At 40.9% G+C, this 25981-nt stretch overlaps 1 protein-coding gene and 1 long non-coding RNA gene across 4 annotated transcripts in view; one reads left to right on the top strand and one right to left on the bottom strand.

The window, feature by feature from the left end:
- cbfb (core-binding factor subunit beta) overlaps positions 1 to 24102 on the top strand; it is a 26982-nt gene extending 2880 nt beyond the window's left edge. The window contains exons 3-7 of one of the 3 annotated variants that reach the window (XM_056417509.1): positions 2892 to 3008; positions 14460 to 14576; positions 14689 to 14784; positions 15985 to 16046; positions 20793 to 20969. In XM_056417509.1, the coding sequence (XP_056273484.1) occupies positions 2892 to 3008; positions 14460 to 14576; positions 14689 to 14784; positions 15985 to 16014 (360 nt within the window). In that variant the 3' untranslated portion in view covers positions 16015 to 16046; positions 20793 to 20969. Of the gene's footprint in view, positions 1 to 2891; positions 3009 to 14459; positions 14577 to 14688; positions 14785 to 15984; positions 16047 to 20787 lie in introns of all 3 variants that reach the window. The other 2 variants (XM_056417508.1, XM_056417507.1) reach the window with 2 other exon arrangements.
- Positions 1 to 25981, bottom strand: part of LOC130195805 (uncharacterized) — a 139422-nt gene that overhangs the window by 39215 nt on the left and 74226 nt on the right. The gene's annotated exons all lie outside the window — the stretch shown is intronic.

The raw sequence follows: 25981 nt of genomic DNA, 5'->3' as shown, positions 1-25981 counted from the left end.
TTAATTTATTTTTGGGAAAGATTTGTATGCAAACTAATCATCCTTCCAAGCAGAGTAGTTTGACTGTCCGACAACATGTCTGGAGGGGAACGGTGCGTTCTCTTCTCACAAGCGGTCTCAGCATAATTCCAGACTGACTCTCGGAAAAAAGTAAATAATGTAACATAAAAAAATGTTTTCATTTTACTCCGCCGTAAGTGCTTTTCATTCTACATGTCATTTGAGAGCAAATTGTTATTTACAGAAGCAGCTTAAGTAAATAAATAAAAAGGCCTGTTAAAGTGGAGAGAAAATAAAAGACACGTTATACCGTTCATATGTTCTGTATTAAGTTAAAGTTGTCCGGCTACTTTTCATTGTCTTCAGAGGGTTATCCTTTGTATCCCTTATACACCTTTATATATTCTACTTGTTATCAAAGATACTGTAATATAACACAATGTCAGAAAACTAAACTAGCTGAGCTTTTACATTGTTTTGCAATCCTAGGCTTATTTTTTACATAACTGAGTACAATCTCTGTCATTTAAAAATGCAATTTGTAAGCTGAGCTGTGTATTACTGATCACACACACACACACACACACACAGATGTGCAGCTTGGCATTACGGGGCGGCTCTAAACTGATTGATCTGATAAATGGAACAATAATTCAAAGTAAATTATCTTCAGCTCATTAGAGACGAGTCCCTTCTCAGCTATTATTGATTTCCATGCTGCTCTGGTGTCTTCTTCTATCCCATCCCTCTATTTATCTCTGTCTGTTCAGTTCTTTTTATTTTCTCTGTTCTTCTTTGACTTTATTCTATATCTCCCTCTCTTTCCCTCTCTTTCTCTTAGTTTGACTATCATTACACATTCACTACGCCTCCTTCCCCCCATCGCCTTTTTCTCCTTATTTTCACTTCCTCACTCTCATTTCCTGCGTTTCTTTCTTCCTCCCACTCTTTTTCTATTCCCCTCCTTTGTCTCCCAGTTTCCCTCCATCTCTCTCCTCTCTCTGCCTCTCCTTCCCTCTTTTTTTCCTCCTCCCGCAGTAGTAGACAGCAAATGAGAATCAGATGGTTGTAATCCAATACTTCAAATACAGGCGAAATGATGACTCGGGTGTTCTTTGAGCTCTCGTTTGTGTGTGTGTGTGTGTGTGTGTGTGTATCCATGTGTGTAATGAGAGACCTATTTTTCTCTGTGTGTCCATGTACACTTAGTCATTTTCAGCTTTCTCCTCCCGTAATTTCCCTCTCTTCCACTCCCTGTTCTCTCCTTCTCTTTCATTCAGTTTTCTCAAATTTGACAGGGTGCATAATTCATAATGCTTCCAGCTCAGTCGCAGCCCTAATGCCATTAGTATTGATCTGTCTCAGCAAACACCACACACACACGCACACACACACACACACACACACACTGGTATGCATAAAACAAGACATTTTCTAACTTGATTTTCTGCCTTGCCGTAATTCATTGCTTTCTGACTGCAACAGTGAAATGCATTCTATTGATTTTCATTTTATTTTTGTTTCTCCATGTGTGTGTGCATAACTATGTGTTTGTGTGTGTGTGTGTGTGTGTATCTTGATAGGAATGCCTCCCACTAGAGCATGAAGCCATTTACATGAGAAAAATGAAGAAAGCTTTACAGTATGATGTGATTATGTGTGTGGAGGCCAGTGGTTGACGTTGTGCTTTCGTTCTGAGGAGAACGGTCGTCAGACTAAGCAGAAACAGAGAAAGACGGAGGACGGACATGTTAAAGAAAGGAATAAAAGAACAACTACAGTCTATCAAACTCAAAGTCTTTCAGGCTAAGACTGCAATACGATATTTAAGCTTACTCAGACATTTTGCTATTTAAGCTTCAACAACAACCAACTGGATAATCTTGGTTAAAAGGTGATTAAAGCTGCACCACTATAAGTGGTATTTTTTATATATAAGGGGCCCTAACTTGTATATGTTTGGAGGACTGGTGAGAGGAACTGCTATTTAGTAATCAATCACTTTGCAGCCAAAATGATCTGGTCCAGCCATATCTATTCTTAATATCTGAGGATGAACTGCGTGTCTTTGTTCTTTATCGTTGTAAACTGAAAAATGTTTGGTCAATTATGAAATGTCACCGTGGGCTCTAGGAAAACCTTGATAGATGTTATTCAGTATTTTATAAACTAAACGATTTCCAGAGTAATTGGCAGATGCGTCAATAATACAAATGAGCCCTGAAATGTAGCTCAAAGTGAAGATCTTTGATGGAACAATGCAACACAAAAGTGTTCTTGTTTAGATCCTTCCAGCCCAGTAAGCACCAATGTCTGTAAGTATTACATTATTATTAACGTAAAGTCTCCAATACATTTGGAGCCTACTCTCTTTCATAAGTGAAAATCTGAGAACATATGAGATGTCTCTTCAGGGGTTTTCTCCTCCAGAGCCACAGAAGACCATGCACTGCTGTTTGCAGTTTAATATTCCTTGTGACAGTAAACTGACTTTGACATGTTAAATCACTGGTGGGTCGTTTTACCATTCATAAATGCTTAATGCTGAAACCAATAACCTCCTCTGCAGCTTTATGCAATGCTTTTATCCTATTTCAGTTCATTCTTTTGGTCTTCCAACTGTACATTGTGACATATTTTTGACCCTCACCGCTCTCATTAACACACATACCACCATATAAAACTGAGCAGCTGCTTTCCCATCAAGGCATTTAGACAAGCAGCTGTTCACTAACAGCAAAGCTCAAAACCTAAACAGTAAACATTCTCGTTACTTTTGTCATGCTCTGGGTTTAATGGATGTGAAATTGTTTGCAATATATCGGCAACAACATTTTCAATAATGTATTATAATTCACTCAATGGAGACGTTGTTCTCTGTCTCTCTGCAGGCCTTCGTAGCCACAGGTACCAACCTCTCCCTCCAGTTCTTTCCTGCCAACCTGCACGGAGACCAGAGGCAGGTTCCTGCCAGGGAGTACGTTGACTTTGAGAGAGACACAGGAAAGGTAGGACAAGTGCAGGATATCCACACAAACACACATTCTCTCTGTTGCTCTTCACCTGTTGATAAGGTCACATGGCCCACATTGCAGCATTGAGATTGGAAAATAAGAACATATGTTGTTATCCTTTTGTCTGATTAAGTGTATGCATCACCATCATTTGGAGTTGAACACATCCTCACCATCTGTCACATGCTTGAGTCACAGACGTTTGATTCATCTGACTTTTTTTTTTAACACGCATGACAATATGAAACTTTGACCTAAAGAAAATGCTCTTTTGCTTCCACTTCCTCTTTTTTTTAATGAAATGAAAATGACAGTCCAGACACCCAAAGAGACAACAAACATTGTGTGGATTCAGAATTCACGAGTGCCAACGTTGAGTTTCTTCCCCCCCGAGTAAGTCATGTTTAGTTGTGTGTACAGTGACGTCTATTCCTGGTTCAAGGCCTTAGACTACATATTGATGTGTGTGTCAGGTTGTGCTCAGCTTCACAAACACAAAATAAAGCAATCAGTTTAGGCGTCACACAAGTGAGTATTGGATATTCACTGATCTGCAGTGACCTCTGTCTAAAATGGGGTGACACAGGTAAATCACTGCTGAGCGTCTTCTGACACTTCATTAGTCAGGTGTGCCCGCGCTTGATTAAGACAACAGTTTATAGAACTTAAGGAGCTCAACATATGTTAGTCTGCTGCTGTTGTCAAGGTGATATCAGCTGTAAGGTGCTGCTGGTGGTGGTGCTGTTGTGTTGATGTGTATGTTAATTGTCTCCCCTGGCACTGAGCCTGGGTTTTGTGTGTGTGTGTCAGAAGACCCTCCACGGACACTGGCCAGCTGAAATGAATGCTGTCTGGCGGCTCATTAAAAATGCATTCTGGGAAATCGATGGACCTCCATGCCCCAAGTCTGACAGACTAATCGCACATTGTTAATTATTTAACACAAGTGCCCTGATGGTTGGGAGCTGTGTGTGTGTGTGCGGACGCTTGTGTTTATGGCCATTTTGCAGAAGAGATTTCTGATGTGGTGTGTGGCACACAAAGAGAGAAATAGACTGCATGCATGTGTATGGCAGAGACGGAGAGTGTGGAGTTGTGTGTGTGTAAGACGATACCCTCTTCTGTGTCACCTCAACGGTGCTCACAGATCTATTAAGTTTTAATGAGGCTTGAAGTCGTCAATGTAAAGCAGTTTCACAGTGGCTCTGTAGCACTGAAGCCGAGCGAGCGCACATGGGCACACACACACACACACACTCGCACACACACACACACTTGCAGCCCGCCCTCCGATCCTGCCGGACCTCCCTGTAGAATACAACCGTCAGGCCGTGGCAGAGATCTTGTGTACGTTGCAACTTCTTCTCTTAATTACTGTCACAGGATTCGCTTCACACACTCACATGTGTGACGCTTAGTGACGCTTATTCATCCAGAATATTTTTTTCCTCTTCCACAACATTCGGTATAGCCTGAAAAAATATGTTTTCTTTAATTTCAGTTTTGTGTATCAGACATATTTCTTTATAAAACACACCAATACATAGATGAATAGAGATGAATGGGTGAAAGTAATACTGGGTAACATTGAACACACATGTGAATACTGGGGTAAAAATAATAATGAGCCTGCTAGGATTGAAGAAGAGTTGAAAAGGAGAAGACGGTAGCTCATTAACTGTAATTCAGACTGGGGTGCCGCTTCACAAGTCCCCTGTGGCTCTATTTTTATTACTTTTCTCTCCATATTTTCTTTCATTCACATTCCCTTCTTTTTCCTGTTTGTTATTCTTATGGCATATTATATGAACCACCACGCCGCTGTCTGCTCAACCCTCCCCTCCTCCCTCGTTCCGTTCCTTATGTTTTATTTTTTTAAACTTAATTCCTCGTTCCCACCCCCTCCTCCTCCTCCTCCTCTCCTTCACGCAATCACTTCTGTCCTTCCTCCACCCTTCCATTCCTCCCCTCTCTCCCGCCTTCATGTCCAAACACAGACGGTGCCAAACCAACAAGGAAAGCACAGCCAGGTTAAACTTGGCGACTGGATATCGTGTGTGTGCGTGAAGGAGAGAGAAAGAGTAGAAGAACAGGCTCTCAGTGTCGTGCAGGCTAATGGGAGCCAGCTGTGGATAAGGTTAAATTTAGCGCGAGCTGCTAACTTTCTAGCAAGCGTTAACCCATTTCTAGACATGCATTATGGCATCTGCAGCTGGTTTACCAGCAGTCACTCTCAATGTAGTTCGATCATTTTGGATTATCAGCGATTGTTTTCCAAACACTGGGTTCAACTGTTTAAATACACATAACTGATCCTGACACGTGTAGCTCGATCGACTGTGCAAACTGAGACGTGCTCATTTCTTTAGCACATCCCCTTCATCATAAGTGAGACACATTTCCCTTTTTCATCCATAGCTCTTTGTGACTTCCCTGCCTCTCCTGTGGTTCTTAACACTCACGACCCCCTTGTTGGTCAAAGGTTTGGAGTTTACGTGATCCTCAACTCTTTGATCACGGATCCATTTGTATGTTTCCATCATGTCAAACATTTCGCCGAGTTCAGTCATCCATTTCTCATCGGCCAAAGAGTTGGGTTTGTGGTTTCCTTTGTGTGAAGAAACTGCCGCCATGCTTCTTGTGCCTTTCATGTAAAACAGATACTGGTCTTCTCTTCCCTTCCTGTCTTGCATTCCATCCATCCAGTTTGCCTCACCACCTCCCCTGTGTGTTTGTGTGTGTGTGTGTGTGTGTGTGTGTGAAAATGTAATGCATACAGTTGACCTATATATATATATATATAAATATATAACATATTTTTGATTCCTTTTTTTTCCCTCTACAGCCTCAACAGGATGAGATTTGGATTTCTGAACTTTAAAAACTTGCATTAGTAGCGATCGTTAACAAGTGGAAAGGTCTGTGTGACTTTATCCAAAGTGATTTACATTAATTATTTCACTGTAGTTTCTTAATGTGCAGTGAGTGTGTGTGCGTGTGTGTTTATGTATGTGTATGTGTGCAGTATACTCCAATGAGATGGTGACGAGAGACTCATTGCTAAGCCTTGCAAACACATACTGTACATATCAACGCACAAAATAACACACACACACACACACACACACATATAGACAGTAAACACAACCTACGATAGAGGGAAAAGAGTGAAAAGAGGCTGAACGGAGAAACAGAGATGAGTGGTTGTAGGGGGGAGGACTAAATGAGTAGCATACGAGTGTCTGTCAACATGATGGAGGAGGATGGACTGTCACAAAAAGCCCAAAACCCAGGACAGAAACACATTCAGAGCTGTTTTCATTCTTAAAATATTTCCTGTAACTGAACACAGCGTCTTTTTAAAAACAAATCTCTCCACATGCAATTGCTTATGCGTGTGTGTGTGAGAGTGCGAGTGTGAGTGTGTGTGTGTTTTTCTTTGTCTGCACCTGTGAGTGAGTGTGCACCTCTGTATCTCTCCACAGCTAATTTTGCTTTCGGCTGCAGAAAACTGAAGTATTTTGGGTTGCCAAGTTCTGGCTGTATTCTCCGGGTGGTGTCGACTCAGACATGAGAGCGGTGGTCGTTAGGAGATCTGCACTCTTCTGACGCTACTTCACCAATTTTGACTATTTTGTGTGCGTCGATTCCATAAAAAACAAATATAAGACGTTTGAATTCCATGATTTAATGCAACAAATTAGGAAAAGGCGCCAAAGAGATGCTAAGAAGCTTAACTAATGTGGTGAACATGGTGGACGTTATACCTGCTAGATATAATCTATATGTTGCATTGTAATTGTGAGTGTGTTATCAGCATTAAGCTCCACTGTCTATAAGCGCCACCTCACACAGCTGTCATGTCGTGAACTGACCATGACGGTTTAATGCAACAAGAGGTCACTCCCCAACTTTATTTCCTCTGTAGTCTTGAATCCTCTGTCCCACATCAGATACCATTATTGTTCTAGTAGTTAAAAGTTGTTTCTCGATTGCTAGGAGTCCATAGAACATTTGGCAAATATGGACACAGGTGTTGGTGAAGTCATTATGTTATTGTACCTGAGCAGCGCTGCAGCTTCACACTGAGAGAGAGAGAGATACAACTCTAGCTGTACTGTGGGCAGGCCAGTAAAGAGTGATTCACAAAACTGTATCTCTTTAAGAGTTTAAATTAATACAAATGGAATAAAATCCATCTAACTCTCTGAAGAAGTTCCATAATACAACCAGTGTCCAACGTGTTGACTCTTCACTGAACTGTTGTGCGAGTGTTTGTAGAAGGACGAGCGCTCCAAGACAATCAGAGCCGGAGCCAGATTGACTTGCAGACGATGTTGTGGTGGCGGTTCAGATCCCAGAGCTGCAGCACCATCCGGTCTTCGGGAACGAGCGTTAAAATCAGCGTTTAAAGATGCCTGATGTCTCCAAGTTCAGCTGTGTATCCCCGTTTGTGCGTTTCACCTTTTCAGTTCAAAGTCGTCGGGTTTCAGGGTAAAGAGAGAGAGAGAATCATTTGATCATCACGATGCTGAAGTTTTACAACTTTGTCAGATTTTGTCTTCCAGGCGAGTTTTCTATTGATCCTGTCAATAGATCTGGTTCATACTCACAACCTGTAGTTCTTAGAGATGACGATGATTTATCTATTTCTCTCTTTTATAAATGCACAGACAGACACACACACACACACACACACACAAGGATCATTTATTATCTGATGCCTCTGCTGCCCTGTAATTTAGTTATCAGCTTTAAACTTTCAGGATTCTCCTCTGTCATATGCATTACAACATTAAGTGTGTATTTGTGTATGTGTGTGTATGCGCTGTGTATGTGTGTGTGTGGGTGTGTGCGCTCTGTGTGGTGTTATGTTTCCCCATGAACGGAAGCTATGCCACCGGTGCGTGACTTGTCAGTGACATCATCAAAGCCAGACCACTAATTGGTTCCCTCTGCTTCTGCTGTTTTGCATCCGACAGTCTGTGTCTGTGTCTGTGTGTGTGTGTGTGTGTGTGTGTGTGCCCCTTTACTCCTTGTTCATCTTGTAGGTCATGAATAATTGTTAAAGAAGTTTGTTTAATTTAAAAGGAGTTTCTTCGGAGCCTCACGGACAGTTGGAGTCTCATGTTAAGACCTCAATAAAACCCATTCCCAGTACACACACACACACACACACACACACACACACACACACACACACACACACACACACACACACACACACACACACACACAGTACCTATGCCGTCTCCTCCCACAGGGTTTCATATTTCCTGCTCCAGGCCTTAGATCAGTGACCACACCCACTCCCATAATGCATTGAAGCATAGGCAGGGTCCTCTGTTGATCTGCTCTTTGTGCGTCGCGGTGTTTCATGTTGGGATCATGTCTTTGTGTTTGAGTGAATCGCTGTCGAAGTGCAGTTACGCATAGAAGGTGGAGGCAGAAAAACACTGTGTGTGTGTGAGAGGTAAAACAGAAACGCAGGGTTTTGATAGAAAACTGTGTCGAGAGACAAGTCAGTGGAGTGTGAAATCCAGCATGTGTGTGCCAGCTCCATTTCTCTATTCTTAGTCCTCCTTCCAGTAAGCGTCTGCTGAGCTGAAGTATGAGCAACACTCACCTGGACTTTTACGTTTGTGTGAACTTTTTAAACATGAGATGTGCTCCTCTTCTCCTGAATATAACATATACATTGAGATCAGATGAGGGGAACGGTTACAATATATGGCAATTTACGTAACAGGGATATGTTAATATTGAGGTTATCTGCAGAACTTTCACCGTCAACATGTTATATTTCTTTTACCTTTAATATTTGCCGCCAAGCAACTAAAGCATGATCATTATGGCGGTAGGTTTAGTTTAGTTTAAAAGCCAATGTTGGAAGAATTTCGCCAACTGTGGGATCAATACAAGCCTATATTATTATTATTATTATTATTATGAAGCACGACACATAAGTGATAGAAAATAAATAAATAAGATAATTCTGAATTCTGTCTCATTTAAAAGGAACATAATACATTGTTAATTCTTTATTATTTTTATTTTTATTTGATTTCTGCTTATTTTTAGTTTCATTTTTTGAAAATGTCTCTCTCTCTCTCTCTCTCTCTCTCTCTCTCTCTCTCTCTCTCTCTCTCTCTCTCTCTCTCTCTCTCTCCCGGTCTGGTTTTGTATCTCCTGTGTGGGTTTGCATGATATTTTCATGCCAAGCCAGAGGAACAAACATTGGTGTTGGCCCTCCGGTACCTTGAGAGGACTTTGCATGGCGATGATGCTCATTGTGCGTCTACAGGCAGTTACAGACTCACAATGGAAATCCAAACGACCAGCGAACCAGTGAACAATTACTTTGCAATAGGAAACATATGAGCTGACAAAGGTCTTCAGTATTTAAATACTGAACATGTTTACACTAGTTCTCGTTCAGCTCAGGACACAATGGACAATCAATCATAGTTTTTGTTAAACAAAGGCTTCATGATTTCTAGAAGATAACACATTTATCTTCGACTGTTTGGGAGTAAACAACATATTTCACATCAGCCTTGACAAGTGACTGAATGTGCTTGTGTGTGTGTGTGTGTGTGTGTGTGTGTGTGTGTACGTGTGAAAACGTTGACTGTGAACAGAGAGCAGAAGAAGAGAGAGAGAGTACCATGCTAGTATACTTATGTTGCTTCAGCAGGTGGCGTTTGGGTGTGTGTGTGAGTGTGTCTCTGTGTGTGTGTGTGTGTGTGTGTGTCAGACAATAGATCAGTAGACGTTAGACTGTATTCAGTGTGGGATTAGGAACAGAAGGTCAGTAATGTGCTTTATCTTTACCGGCTGCTGTCACACCTGACACACACACACACACACACACACTGATTACAGCATCACACTCCTCTCTGTCATTTGTCTCTTTCTCTATTGATATCACTGTATAACTTTGTCACCCACCCGTAATGTGAAGTTTACTTTACTGTAAACTACATGTTACGATTAATCTACAAACAATAACTTAAAATATAGATAGAACAAAAGAATTCTAGAAATGCACACTTTGACTGACTCTCTCTCTCTCTCTGTCTGTATCATCCTCCCTCTCCTTCATGATCTCTACCTTCTTTTGTACTCTTTTATTCCAACAGACAACATTGACAGCATGTGTATGCTTGGGTATGTGTGTGTATGTGTGTGTATGTGTGTGGGTGCGTGGGTGTTTGTGTTCTTTTTCCTTTTCATTTTCTAATCTAAGACAAGAAAAGAAAAGGGTGATGATATTTGATACAAGAAAGAAAGAGACTAAGAGAGCATGAGTTGTCTGTGACGGGCTACTGACTCAGACACATACAAAAGTGTATTGTACGAATCACACACACACACACACACACACACACACATATTTCCAGACAGTCGGTAGAGCTCATCTTCTTCTGACGGTCATTGATGTTACATTCTTCTGGAGAATAACCAGATAATTACTTCACTAAATCAGACACACGCTCAGACAAAGTAAAGAGGGGCAGAGATAGTCGTGATGAAGGAGGAATTAAAAGAGGCATTATTAGATCTTTGTGCTCTTTATTTGATTGTGTTTATAAAAGGGCTGTGAAACGATTACAAATTTTAATCAGGTTAATCACAGGTTTCTGTGGATTAATCATGATTAATCACATATATACATTTACAGGGCTCTCAAGACAGGCAAGAGCTCCGAGAAGAGTTGTTGACGGGGGGTTCGAGACGATCAACAACAGACGGATTGGAAGCTCATTCTGCGCATGCGTTAAATGCGTAAAAAAAAAAAAAAAACTAGTTAATCCTGTAATTTAATTAACTGAGTTAACGCGTTATTTTTCACAGCACTAGTTTATAATAATAATAATAATAATTTATTTTATAGAGCGCTTCTCTAGACAGTCGAAGTCGCTTTACAGAGTCCAGTAGTCACACACACACACAGTCATACCGGTGGTGGTAAGCTACATCAGTAGCCACAGCTGCCCTGGGGCAGACTGACGGAAGCGTGGCAGCCAATCAGCGCCTACGGCCCCTCCGACCACCACCAACATTCATTCACATCCATACGAACCGGGCTGAGGCTGCGGTGCATGTCTTTATGATGGTGGGGGAAACCGGAGTACCCGGAGTAAACCCACGCAGACACGAGGAGAACATGCAAACTCCACACAGAAAGGACCGGGACGACCGGGATTCGAACCCAGGGCCTTCTTGCTGTGAGGCGACAGTGCTAACCACTGAGCCACCGTGCTTTATTCAAGGGTGTGTGTGTGTCTGTCTGTCTGTTTGCAGGCATTTTTGCATGCATGTGCGTGGGAGAGGAAGACTTCAAAACTCACAAGGCTGAAAACAGAAGTGTCCATTGTGGGCACAGACCTTGTGGGCACTGGTCTGTGTGTGTGTGTGTGTGTGTGTGTGGGGGGGGGGGGGGGTAGCAGTGGGCAGTTGTGCTGATGAGATGGTTGGCACCAGGCTGAATGAGAGGCACTATGCCAGCACATCCCTCTACATCTGCGTCACACACTGTCTGCCAACACACACACTCCCATATGCATACACACACACACACACACACACACACACACACACATGCACACACACACACACAGTGCTTGGAATGGTCAAGATCATAAAGGAGAGATTTGACTCTGAAGGCTGGCAGTGTCAGTATGTTCAGGTCTCAGCATGGTGTTGGGTTTAAATGTAAGAAAATAACAAGGTTATGCTCCTAATTCACAGAAAGACATCCACCAGTGAATGACCTCATACGTGACACACGGTGAATCACGAGGCTGCAGCTGGTTGCTGTTGTCACGGAAAATATTTGCAACTGCCGAAAGCATCTTTTTAGATCACAGTTTTGCATTTGAAACTTCATCCTTTGAAAAAGGTATTTGATCCCAAAGGGTGACTTACCTTAAACAATAGATGAGGTTAAAAACACAAAAAAATCATGAATTTAAGTTGTGACATTTTGCAATATGTCTTAGAAACATTTCATTGTCCATAAAAATGTAATCTAAATATTAAAGGCTCGTACTGGATTGCATGCCAAACTGAACAGATACTGAACGGAAAACCAACTTGAAGTGCCCCAAGGTCTCACCCTGAGCCTCCGCAGTGCTCCATGCAAACAAAGCTGGAGTTGAAATGGTAAAAGAAATTACAAAATTCAGCTTTTAAATGTGGAAGGAAATGAATTGAGCACATTTGCCAGAGCTCAGAGGAACAAGCGTGTGTTTCAGTGAGCAGCACTGAAGCTGAACTAGGAAACTCCACATATTATCAAGGGTTAATTAAGTTAGCTCACCATTGCATCATAATATTTTAGAAGTTTTTATGTACACATTTATTTCCAAATGTGGAAAATATTAATCTGCAAAGTAACTATTAGCTACAACTCTCATAATAATTGTAGTGGAGTAATTATATTCATGCCGAGATGTTTTTAACCTCTTTAGAAATCAACACAAAACACAACAGCCGACTCATCGTGTTTATCGCTGGCAGTTAAAAACAAATCAATAAAACACGGCCGGCTAGACCTGAAGTAAAGAGCTGCTTGGTTTAGAGTCTGAGTGTCCACCCTACACTGCTTCCTTTTCTTATTCACAGTGGGCTGCAGTGTATGAGTTCCTGCCTTCATGTGTGTGTGTGTGTGTGTGTGTGTGTGTGTGGGGATGTGGGGGTTGACATGGTTCTCTCTCAGAGGAAGTCTGTGGTGGGGCCGTTTCTACATATTTCCCCCTAAAACACACACACACACACACACACACACACACACACACACACACACACACACACACACACACACACACACACACACACATATACACAGACGTTTTCCCTGTCAAGCCAAATGAAGCTTTCTTTTAAAAGCACCATGCAGCCCCACAGATGTGGAAGACATCTCTCTCTGTGTCTCCCTAACTCACTCAACAAAAAATAAAGATGAACTCCTATAAACACAAAAAAGCCAAAGTCTCTTGGAGTGCGGCCTCCCTAGCAACCCTGGTGCATTGTGGGTAGCTGTGGTAAAAGAGGTCCCTGTGAGAGCCTGTTCAAAAATAGCTGGTGTAAAAATGCAGGAACTTCGAGCTCGCCCAGCATCCCACAGAAACATCCAGTCATCTGTGTGTATGTGTGCATTTTGGGAGTGCTTTTGATTAAAAAAAAGAAGTTTATTCCTAAATACTTGTTTACTCAGATAAAAATACCACATGAAAACATTCTACCCTGAGAAAAGAACAGACGGCGTCCGTGTTTCACTGTGTCTCTTTGTCTGTCGTCTATTACTCATGGAAATGGATGCTGTGGAAAAGAGGAAGACGGAGGAAAAAAAGATGGAATAAAGAAAGCAAAACATTTGCATATTTCCTGCATCCTGCTTTATCAAGCGTTTGATCACATGTACGACTAAAGGACCATTTGGCTGTGTTTGGATTGGGCTTCTGGCCACCAGGAACATGTACTGTATGTCCAATATTCTCTTTTTTTAGCTCTGTTTTTGTCTGCACCGACTCCTGAGGGAAATATTTGGCTCCTCAGCTGCCGATAGGGTTACACAAGTCTGACAGACTGACGCTGTACTTCTGAGAGCACACAAGGAGGAGAAATGGGTTAATAGAATACAAGTAAAAACTTCTAATCCCTTTATTATCATGACACATTCTCCCACTAGCCTGCTCTCCCTCTCACATGTAGACACAACCGACAACACAAGGTCAACCCAGACAGACGTGATGATTCGTGGGCAGTCTGATGATGTGTTTTGTATTTGTTAATATCAGACTCAACATGAGTCTCCACTGGAGGACTCAAGCAACATGGCATTTACTTTCAATAAATAAACAAGGTCATTATCCCAAAATAAAATGCCACATGGTCGTGTGTCTGCCAGTGTGTGAATACATCCATTGAGTTAGTCACAAACTCCATGAAGATTTACGCACACACAAAAACACACGCAGAAGAACATGTTTTTAGACTTTGTGTCCACATGCTTGATGGTTACACACACTCATGGAAACACACTCACTTCAACTGCTCCGCACATGCACACATATGTAAATGCACTCTAATGTGTGTGTGTGTGTGTGTGTGTATTTTACTAGCAGTACCCAATTGTACTGGAGAGGTTTTGACATAGTTGGTGGTTTTTTCTCTTTCACAGCAGTAATGGGGGTGGAGGTGGGACGGCCACCATCACCCAAACACTGAGCTTTTTATTATTCTGGATAAACTCGAGGTCGTATTAAGCTTTTGTGCTTTTATTTAATTTTCCCCCACCCAAAAAAAAACATTATAAAAGGAGAGTTCATCTCGGGTTTATTTCGTTTGAACGTTACGAGCAGAAGATTATAACTACAAAATGAAAATGTCTGTTATAAGATCTAAACTATCTCTCTCTCTCTGTCTCTCTCCCACCAGGTCTATTTAAAGGCTCCCATGATTTTGAACGGTGTGTGTGTGACCTGGAGAGGTTGGATCGACCTTCAGAGGCTGGATGGGATGGGATACCTGGAGTACGATGAAGAGAGGGCGCAGGTAACACAACACGTGCACAGACTGAGAGACGTCATTAGCTTTTCCTTGTTTAAACTCACTCTCTATCGGCCTATTTGTGTGTGTGTGTGTGTGTGTGTGTGTGTGTGTGCAGCAAGAGGACGCTTTGGCCCAGGCGTCGTTCGAAGAGTCTCGACGCAGAACCCGAGACTTTGAAGACAGAGACCGATCACACCGAGAGGACCTGGAGGTGAGAGTGCAGGTGGTGTTTATACCAAGAGAAGTGGGCTGTTACTGGGCAGGGTAGCTCCAACTGTTACAGGACGAATCGGCTTCCTCCTGAGACCAACTTAGCCGTGTGAAGCCAGCCTACACGTCAGATCCAGGTTCTAGTCTGCCTCAACATGTGCTGTCATTTGTCCACAACAATCTGAGAACTATGAGTTGAGTCAGTTAACAATCAGAGTAATACTAAACACAATCTGCATCACTGGAGCACATCACACCCAATCATTCCAGCTGCTATTACATCACAAGGTGAAGTAACTAACTTAAATAAGAAGTCAAATTCAATTAATTCAGGAACAGATTTTGACAGTCATTTGTGAGACATTGGCCCAACACTTTTTTTTTTTGTTGGGAAGCAACAGATGTTCAAGCGGCTCACTCGTTCATCAGCTCCAGTTGACGTCTGAGTGAAGCTGCTAGTTTTTTAATTGTGCAGCTTATTTAAAAAAGAGCAACGGGAAATCAGAAGTTAGCGGTCTGGCTCGACCTAACTGGAAATAGATTTACAAATGTATATTTCTAAAAAGCTACATGTAGCTTCATGCTTGCAAACATTCAGAAAATGATTTGTCACTCTACAATAGTGAATGTCGAAATACAAGAGTAAAAGGAAACTTGTAAATACTTTTAATGTTTTATGCTTTTCACCAAAGTTAATTTAATTTGTTATATTTTTGCCCATAATACGATATTTCCATTCTATATTGATGGCCGTGTTTAGTGAAGATCAAACACTGTTTTATCAGCGCTTCAGCTTTTACAATATTTTTATTTGAATTGTTTTGTTTTTTAAAGTTTGAATCATAGGTTTAGTGCATGATCAGTTTGACAACACATCTAATCTGATAATGTATTTCATTTGATGTTATTGAACTATTGAAAGACTCAGTTTTGTCAGGTGTCCCTAAAGCCTCTGAAAGGAAAGTAGTAGCAAATAATGACTTAAAGATATAACCAATTTTATGAATACAGATTTGTAAATTGTAATTAGATCTGTTCTTCAACCCTGTTTTGTTCATTTAACTATCACGATGTACACATTAGAGTCACTCGTCAGTTTGAATGGTGTGAGCATCCCAAACTTGAGAGAAACTAACTTCCCCAGCTAGGAGATGAAATCCTTCTGAAGTTACCGATGAACCCCAAATTGTTTATTTTTTAGGACCCTGTGGTTTCTAAAATCTGGGACTGATGACACACAGACAGCCAGCCGAAAAGAACAGGGTCTGTGTCCTCTACTTCTCACCCTCTATCACACTGTCGTGCACTAAACCACCCTGTGTGTGTGTGTGTGTGTGTGTGTGTGTGTGTGTGCAAGTGTGCAACTATGTGTGTGGCCAAATGTTTGATACATGTATGTGCATTCCTGTGTGTGTCTGTTATGTTCTGTGTGACTACAGGCAGCTGTTTCTTGTTATATTTTTACGTATATGTGTGTCCGTTGTTCATGAATATACACTTCTAATGACTTTTATCACAATAATATCTGATGCTGCTGGTTTCATGCTTGGAGTGGGTGAGAGACAGAAATCCCAAGATGTAACCATTTCATAGCTAGTACACGCAATGAGACACACACACACACACACATACATCATCATCATCATCATCATCATCATCATCCACAACCCCGACTAGACCTACCACAGCTTTGCAGCATATGGCCCGGCACAAATTAGAGAGAAAAGAAAGGCAGGAACAGCATTTGAAGGGAACAGAGGGGTGAGAAAGGAGGGGGAGGGGGGGAGGGAGGCGGGGAGGAGGGGGGGAGGGGCAGCAAGACAGGAAAGAGAAGACAGAAGGGCATTTATTGAAGGTCATCTTTCATCTGACTGATCTCATGTTTCCTCCCCAAGGCTTATGGGGAAAGAGAAAACCTCGTGTCTCCTGCTGAATCAATACAAATACCGTCACTATCCCCTAAAACACACTCTGGAGAAAGGCATTCGATGTGGCACCGATCATCATTCGGGAGAAAAATAGAAACTTTGTCCCACTTTCGGTTGCATTGTGGTCCCAATGGCGCCTTCTTCCCCCTGATTCCAGTTTATTTGGTGCTCCACAAAGCTAACCAGCATCTGATTGTAGATAATACTTAACGGATAAATACGAGCGTGGTATCTTATCGTCTAACTCTCGGCAAGAAATTGACGAGGACATTTCTGAAAACGTCTGAATAATCCTTTAAAAAAACAAACGTGTACGGTGGCTATAAGCAAATAGGAACATGCACAAACAAATGGATGCTTTTTTAGTGTGTGTGGTTTTTTCTCTTTAACAAAAGTGCATTTTTATGTTGCTGGAGCTGCAAGTTGAAGCAATTTCTCTGTGGCCCTCAAACATTTAGTTGTTCTCTCTGCCACCATGTGCTCTTTTTATCTTTTTTTCTCTGCATGCAGTTCACTCCCTGACCTTTCTGATGAATGCACTCAATCATAACTTCTTCTTTGACCACATTTAAAGACCAACTGGTGGCGTGTCTTATGCCGTACATTTGTACAATCCTTAACAACTCTTATTCTCTTCTTGGCCCTGGACATATTGTGTATAGTTATGGATATCATGGATATCATGTGTTATTTATGTATGTTATGTCTGGGTCATGTTTTCATCTCTCTTCGTCCCATTCTCAGGAACACGTGGAGGGAATTTTTAATAAACGTCCACCGAGACTCAAAGATAATCTGACCAGATTTTGGTTTTCAACCTCACAAAACACGTTTTGGGCAATAACTTCAAAGAATGCATGAGCTAATCTTGACAGTTAAAATTAAAATTATGATGTGATGACATCTTGGACAGACATGGATGTAAACTGCAACATGACTGTTGGTGGAGGCAAACACTTCTAGGTCTTAATGTTTTGAAGACTTCAGATTCTGCTTTAGTTTTTTTTTCTGTGCAGTGCAGTGATGACTTCTATAGCATGTTTTTAGGATCCAGAGGAAGAATAGTGGGTAAATACTCTAATGTTGCAGTAAGGGAGGATTTAGTTAATTTTCTTCTCGTATTGTCTTGCAGAGGAGCAACAAGCCAATGTAAAATCTGTTTCATGACACACAATGTGCATATGAATCACATTTTAGAGTTCTTGCAGCTCCAAGCTAATTCTCTGGGTGTGACTGACGGGCCTTGCCGAATCGAGTCTGACTTTGCATTACTGTGGTCTGAACTCTCCCTATGTCTCTCTTTCTCTCTCTTTGTCTGGTGATCTGTGTATCTGTACTCTACAGAAAGAAAAAGACAGACAGAAGTCACTAAATGGTCATGCTGTCTGTTTTAAATAAATAATAGATGATCAAGAAGAGAAGCAGAAATGCCGAAGAACAGTGTGTGAAAGAGGGCAGCGTAGAAAGAGAGAGAGAGGGGTAGATACAGACAATAAAGGGGCTGACAAACAGTTATTCTGTAGTGCCGGCATATTTGTGCCATCCTTACATTGTACATGAAAAATGAAGTCCACACTGATGGCTTTCACTTTCCAAAAATGGAACATTTTCCAGACACAATCTCAATCTGACAAACATGAATAGAACATAAACCATGAAACATCTCACTAAAAGTCAGAGAAAGTAGAGTTACAGTGAAGCTCAGCAGAACAGCAGGAACGCCTTCTGGTTCACACATTATTATGAATATGTTCCCCTTCAATCAATCAGGCCTCATTTTGGCAGATACAATATTTTACTTCCAAAAGAAGTGAAATTCCAGTCATTCAAGGTCAGAAGGCATCTGACAAAATGATGGATTGGGAAGGGATTGATCCGGATGAAAACACACACACACACACACACACACACTTTTCCTAGTGCTCAGAATGGTGAATAATGAGCTGGCACTGAAAGCATTAATATGTCATTAGTATTGATCGCCATCAGACCCCCCGCTTTGACACTCACACACACACACATACACATGCATGCACATTCAGATACTGTACCGTACAGTCACGTGTGCACAATCTCGCAGAAAGAGCAAATCTCTAAGTTCGTCACTTCACACACAAACACGCACTCTCCTCCCGTATTGAGTTGTGGTGAGCAGCCCAGTGGCCAGCAGGCTCCCATCTGCGTGTGGATCAATACAGAAAGCTCTCCGGCCCTTATGATTAGCAGAGGCCGCTCCCTTTACAAAGACAAACACTACCCGACAGCTATGATGCAGCAGCTGAGTGAAAACAGCGGCAATGTTGTTTGTTTATTCAGCTCGTAAACTCGGCGCCCTCCGTGTTCGTATTTACATCTCTACAGGCTGCTTTTATACAATATCTACATCATCTGAATGTATTTTATATCACTCCAGAAACTCAAAGTAACATGAAACTGATGAGTTAAATTGTCAACAGATAACCAAGTGTTTGGTTAACTTTTCTTTGACTTTGATTTATTCAGCTTGCTCTATATTTCCACACATGATGAACAAACCTGAAGTGAAACTTAAGTTGAAAGCGCCTTTCTCATATTACGCCTTTTGGCATGTCAAACAGTTTATATTATATATTATTATATTTATCTGATAGCATCAGGCTTCCCAGAGGAGACTGGAGTCAGTCTGGCTGTTAGAAATCAAAAAGGTAGTATGACACACTGTATGTGGTGTGTGGATGTGTGACCGTGTGACCGTGTGTGTGTGTGTGTGTGTGTGTGTGTGACTGTGTGTATGTTGCTATTATGGTGAGTCATTGAAATGACACAAACTACATTCCAGTTGAACTAAGAGACCCCTTTACTATCTCTGCCTCACCTCTCCACACACTTCACCTCCCTCTCCTTTCTCCTCCTCTCTATTACCCTCAGCTATCACTAAAGTGTAAACAAGGGATTTATTCATTTGGTTTTAGGTCATTTAACGGGACTCACAGACACAACCATGACATATATTTAAAATTCTTGTCATACTGATGACTTCCGATGATGACTTGTTGTGTTTGTGTTCATCTCTATCTGCCTGTCTGCCTGCCTGTCTATCTCTCTGTCTGTATGTCTGTCTGTCTATCTGTCTGTCTGTTTGTTTGTTTGTTTGTCGGTCTGCCTGTCTGACAGTCTGTCTGCCCCCTTGACTAAAATATCAACATCAGTAAAGTGTGTAGCAGCACTGAGCCGTATCATGATGCAGCTCTCTGGCGTCCTCTAGTGACAGTTTGTGGAACTGTAATTTATTGTTGGTTAATAGTTGTGGATTAATTTAGTGCAGTTGTTCTCACATTTGGTTCCTTGCTGGTTACCTTTTATAACCTTGTAGCTAGCATTGTATTCACCTATATTATTTATGAGCACATAATGAGTTTAGAATACACTATAGAGGTGTGGTAAGGAGATATAAGGCCATTGTATGAGTTTATTTAACCAACAGTTAAACTGCTCCTATGAAGGATTCATAGCTGTGGAAGAAACAGTTGATATTTCATCACACAATACGAACACAGTTGTAATAATTCATGATTATTCAATTCAATTCAGTTTATTTGTATAGCCCAATTTCACAAATTACAAATTTGTCTCGGATTGCTTTACAATCTGTACACATAGACATCCCTGCCCCAAAACCTCACATCGGACCAGGAAAAACTCCCAAATAACCCTTCAGGGGGAAAAAAAGGGAAGAAACCTTCAGGAGAGCAACAGAGGAGGATCCCTCTCCAGGATGGACAGATGCAATAGATGTCATGTGACCAGAAGGACAGATTTAGAGTTTAAATACATTCAATGAATGTGAATTCATGTGATTATGTGTCTATACATGTGTCAAAATATTGTAACTTAATGTTCAAGTAAAGTGTTACATCATGACCTGTTAACTGTACTTAATGTATCGTCTCTTTGTCTCCAATCTCTTTCTTGCTATCTTTCCCATGTCCTGTCTTCTCCCCTCGTCTTTCTCCATCACTCTCTCTCTTTTCCTCCCCTCTCCCCTCCCCCCCTCTCTTTTCCCCCTTTTTCCTCCTTCCATCCCTCTCTCTCCCCAGTCCAGACGACAGCAGGACCCCATCCATGGCTCCAACATGGCCAACGCTGACGTGGAACACAAGATGCGCTGAGGAGGAAGAGGAAGTAGTGAAAAGAGGAAGAGGAGAAAACAAGGGCTGTCTGTCCATTCACTTTCAATACAGTCAACTGAAGAAAAAAAGTAAACTGAGCTGCAATTGTTGACCAATTGTTTACTATTATTTCCAAAAAGCTTTGATATAATCATTTTTACTTTTATGCAAAGAGTTTTGACATACTTATATGTACGAGAAAATAAAACTTCCTAAATTGATTGAATTGAAAGTGAACCGAGCTCTAAAAAAGAAGGATTAACAGAGATAGTGACAAAACAGACCTGGGCAAAAAGGTCTTGAATCCATTTAAATACAGAGGAAGGAGAATGACCAGTGGAATTAGCATTATTTTGCAAATGTGAAACATACAGAGTTGGAGTCTTTCAGAAATATAAAGTAGAGATCAAATCATTCAAAGACTTTTATATTTCTTGTCCAGGTCTGAAATTCAATTGTTAGGGCTAGATTTAAATAAACAAAGTAGATTTTCTATGGGTACAAGATGTTAAAGGTACAGTGTGGTAAGGGGATATCGGAGGAAAGACAGAAGCTGGAGGGAGCAGAGAAAAGAGAGATGTGTTAGGGTCAGGGTCAGGGTCAGGGTTACCAGAAGAGCATGCATCAAATATGAGGTGGTGACAGCTTAAGGGGCGGAAAAGAAAAAGCATTGTGTCTGCATTGTTCACTGCTGTGCAACACTTCACATTTGTAAACATGCCCTTGTTTTATCCGAGCACACTTCCTGAAACCTGCTGTGCTTAGACCAAAGTTCACAAAGCGGGGGGAGGATACATCGATAATGGAAGAACAGGTCTGAGGAGGGCATCCAGAGAGAATTATACCAGGTTTTAGCGTGAAGAACTGTTTGCAAATCAGTTTGAACCATCTTTGGTGAGACGACTGTAGAATCACAGGTTCTGTAGCAGCGACCTCGAAGGAGGACGAAAACAAAGAAAACTAACTCTGCTGTCTTTGGCTCTGGAAGCAGAACAGGGTGTGTATGTGGGTCAATTCAAATGCCCTTAGTTCTCTTCAGGGTTTTGCACTATGTGATACAATCAGACTTGTTTTCTTGATATGCATGAAACCAAACAGGCCCACGTTCTCCCTTGTTCCCAACATGCAGCCTATTTACCAGAGAGCGCTCTCTTCACAGCGCTCTGGTAAGGAATCCCCGCGTGATTCACGGTGATGTCATCGTGCAGCCAAATGTAGGCGTGCTGTCGTCGTGGACCCAAGCAGTAGCATGCTCGACAACGTGCAGCTTTGTTTTTATTTAATGTGTGTGCATGGACTTGGTGATACTCTATTCAGTGTATTGCTTTTTCAGGGTAGCATAGTCGTCGTCCCAGAGCATCGCCGGCCAGTGAGAATCATGTAGCTCCAAATTGAATACTTTTTTTTCGTCAGAAATATTCTTTTGTGATTCAAGAAACATTTACGAATTAATAAGCTAAATCAACAGTTGGGTTTTCTTAAATAAAAATGTATTGTTCCAAAACAGTTCTTTTTGGAGATACGTGGTTTTCACTAGACACCGATGGTAACATCTGACTATAACATTAATCAGGAAATAAATACGTTCACAACCTCTTTAAAAACACACCGTACACATCAGTCGCCTGTGTCTCATATTAATTGTCACTTCTCTATAGAAAAATGGGATTGAAATCAACCTTCATTTTTTTTACAAGGTCATAGATTGTACAGTCTGTGGTATCTAATTTAGTTAGAATCCATCTATTGATCGATCAATCAACCAGATATCTACATTGATGGACTGTAAACGCCTAAAGACAGTCGAGATACTATTCCCTGTCCTGTTACAGCACTATGAAACTATGTTCTCTCATCATTTTGTTTATGTGAAAGTCATGATGTTTACTTTTTATATTACTTCTATGTATTCATTGTGTTCATCTGTCAGCTTTGTTATGAACTAGTAGTAGCAGCGGTAGACTATTTTATGTAAAACTGAGTTAAAAATTACAAAACGTCTCCAGAAATGTTGTTTTGAGGACTTTCGTTGCTTTAGTTTTTCATTGTTTCATGTGTTCCTTATATGAATGTTATTTTTATGGTCTGTTTTTTTTACGGAAATTCACTTCCTGGGATAAATACATTGAATGTGGATTGACTCAAGCCCTTTTATTTGTATATTGTACAACTAGAGGATCATTTCATTTTCCAGTGTGAGTTACATTCAGTGAACCCAACTGTTTTATTATAATTATTATAACCAAGAGAAATATTTTCTTTATTCGTGCTTTTCTTTTCCCTCAGGCTGACTTATTAAGCATTTTGATGAGCTTTACATGAGCAGAGAAAACTTTTGATTGACAAGAGAGTAACATTTTACAATAAGTTTTACAGTAAATACATAAATAATAGTTTATATTTAAATAAAAAAGCTAATTTACCACAGCCCAACTAGAGGAAGGTAATATCATTTTAAAAGACCAAAATAACTAAAAGTAACAGTTTAAATGTGTCAGTGGTAACCACCACGCTCAGGGCACAACAAAAACATGCAGGATTTTCATTCTGAAAGGATTTAATTCAGATATCCAATTTGTTATTTATTTTTCTTTGGATGAAGAGGCAATTTCATTCGATAAAAAGTTCCCAGAAAGTTCCCTTTGAATCCGACTCAGCGGGAACTGACTGAGCATTGGTGATGACCCAGTTCAATGAGAGGTGAGATGTAGGTGAACAGACAGTACAGTTATGGAGGCTCGTGTTCTTGGAAATGTGCATGATTTTATTTTAGATCAATCAATCTGCCATGTTTTTTCATTCAACTTTATCTTCATGGGTTTAAACGTGTGCTCAGGTGAAGGGATTGATTTTAAAAGACACAACTTCTGGGTTGTAGGTAGGAAATAACAACATAATCACCCTGTCTCTATACTCACTCAGTATCATTACACACGTATTTAGATGGTTACTCTGGTAAACACATTAGTTGTTACTCCATCCTTCAATTTTCTTAATGCAGGCATTAAGGCAAAAAACACAACCGTTACAAGAGACTTTGTTTCTCTTGTTTGTTTAAGTTATTTATATTTTGGTTTTATATCAAGATCTAAAGAAGAACTACACTCCGTGTATGCTTCTCCTTCCTGTGTGCGTGGTCTGCATTTCTCTCTGGTTGCTGTTAAGCTTGTCCTCTTGGAGGAATCAGAAATATGAGATAAAAATGTTGTTCACAGTTTTTCATAATAAAGAGGTATGACTTATTGCATGTTTTTCTGATATTTTCACTGAAACAGGAACTTCACTGTGTTCAGGACTATGTAGTGACTGAGCTTGATTGACTCTTTCCAATTTGTTTTGTTTTTCCTGTTTGAGTGAACAACTAACCCTTTGATAGCTCTGATTGCAATGTGGAGATTAGTGATGTTATAATATCCCCATCATAGCTCTCTCCTCCTTCAACAAGAGCAGCCTTATCAGCCAGATTAAGTGACACCACGCAGTGGTGTTAAAAAATTAAGTTCAGTACTATTTGCTTCAGTACATATTTGAGGCACTACTTTAAACAGTATATTCTGTTGTTTCTGGCCACTATAAGCCTCCAATGCACTTTATGAGGTGAATAGTGTCTTTTTTACTGAACTATGTAACTTTGCAGATTCAGATTTTTTTTGGTGAACCTATTTTTATGAACCTGTCCATTTGTGTGTTGAATGGAACTTTCTTTTATGTAATTAATCTCAATGTGGCACGTGAACCCAAATAGCTGAAGGTCCGTCTCCAGAGCGACCGCCTGCTCTCCTCCCAGTGGTCTCCATGGTGACAGGGGGTGAGCAAACATCATAATTATTATTATCTATATTTAAAAGGGGCCATGTACAGTTAAAAAATAAATGTCACCGTTTGATGCTCTGTACAAGATTGTAGCTTCAGCTAATTTGCATCTGTCGTCCCATGACGACAGATGCAAATTAATAACCGTGACCAATTAATAACCGTGACCAATTATTTTCAACGGGTTCTACTTCGAACACGTCTACCTGTCTCTTGGACCCCATCCCGACGAGGCTGCTTAAAGACGTTTTGCCTTTAATTGGCGGCTCTCTATTAGATATTATCAATGTGTCTCTGCTAACAGGCCACGTACCACACTCCTTCAAGGTGGCTGTTATTAAACCTCTCCTGAAGAAGCCCACTCTGGATCCAGAGGTATTGGCTAACTACAGACCGATCTCTAACCTCCCCTTCCTCTCCAAGATCCTTGAGAAAGTGGTCGCAAATCAGTTGTGCGACTTTCTACATCATAATAGTTTATTTGAGAAATTTCAATCAGGATTTAGAAAACACCACAGCACCGAGACGGCACTGGTGAAAATTACAAATGACCTCTTAATGGCAGCAGATAAAGGACTCCTCTCTGTCCTGGTCTTGTTAGACCTTAGTGCTGCATTCGACACCATTGACCATGACATCCTGTTACAGAGACTGGAGCAGTCGATTGGCATTTCAGGCACGGCACTAATTTGGTTTAAATCCTATTTATCAGATCGATCTCAGTTTGTATTTGTAAACGATGACGCCTCGATAACCACCAACGTTAATCACGGAGTTCCACAAGGTTCTGTGCTTGGACCAATTTTATTTACCTTATACATGCTTCCTTTGGGCAATATTATCAGGAAACACTCCATAAACTTTCATTGTTATGCAGATGACACTCAACTATATTTATCGATAAAACCAGAGGAGAGCAACCAACTCTGTAAAATTCAAGCATGTCTTAAAGACATAAAAACATGGATGACCTGCAACTTCTTGATGTTAAACTCAGACAAAACCGAAGTAATTTTAATCGGCCCTGAGCACCTCAGAGATCAATTATCTGGTGATGTGGATTCTGTAGACGGCATTGCCCTGGCATCCAACACCACTGTAAAGAATCTTGGCGTTATCTTTGATCGGGACTTGTCCTTTAACTCCCACGTAAAGCAAATCTCAAGGACTGCATTCTTTCATCTACGTAATATTTCAAAAATCAGGCACATCTTGTCTCAAGATGCAGAAAAATTGGTTCACGTTCGTTACTTGAGACTGGATTACTGCAACTCCTTATTAGCAGGCTGCTCTAATAAATCTCTTAGGT

This window comes from Pseudoliparis swirei, chromosome 6 (assembly GCF_029220125.1).
Source record: "Pseudoliparis swirei isolate HS2019 ecotype Mariana Trench chromosome 6, NWPU_hadal_v1, whole genome shotgun sequence".
Taxonomy (NCBI): Eukaryota; Metazoa; Chordata; class Actinopteri; order Perciformes; family Liparidae; genus Pseudoliparis; species Pseudoliparis swirei.
The sequence above is the reverse complement of the archived record's forward strand: the minus strand, read 5'-3'. Positions and strand labels throughout refer to the sequence as shown.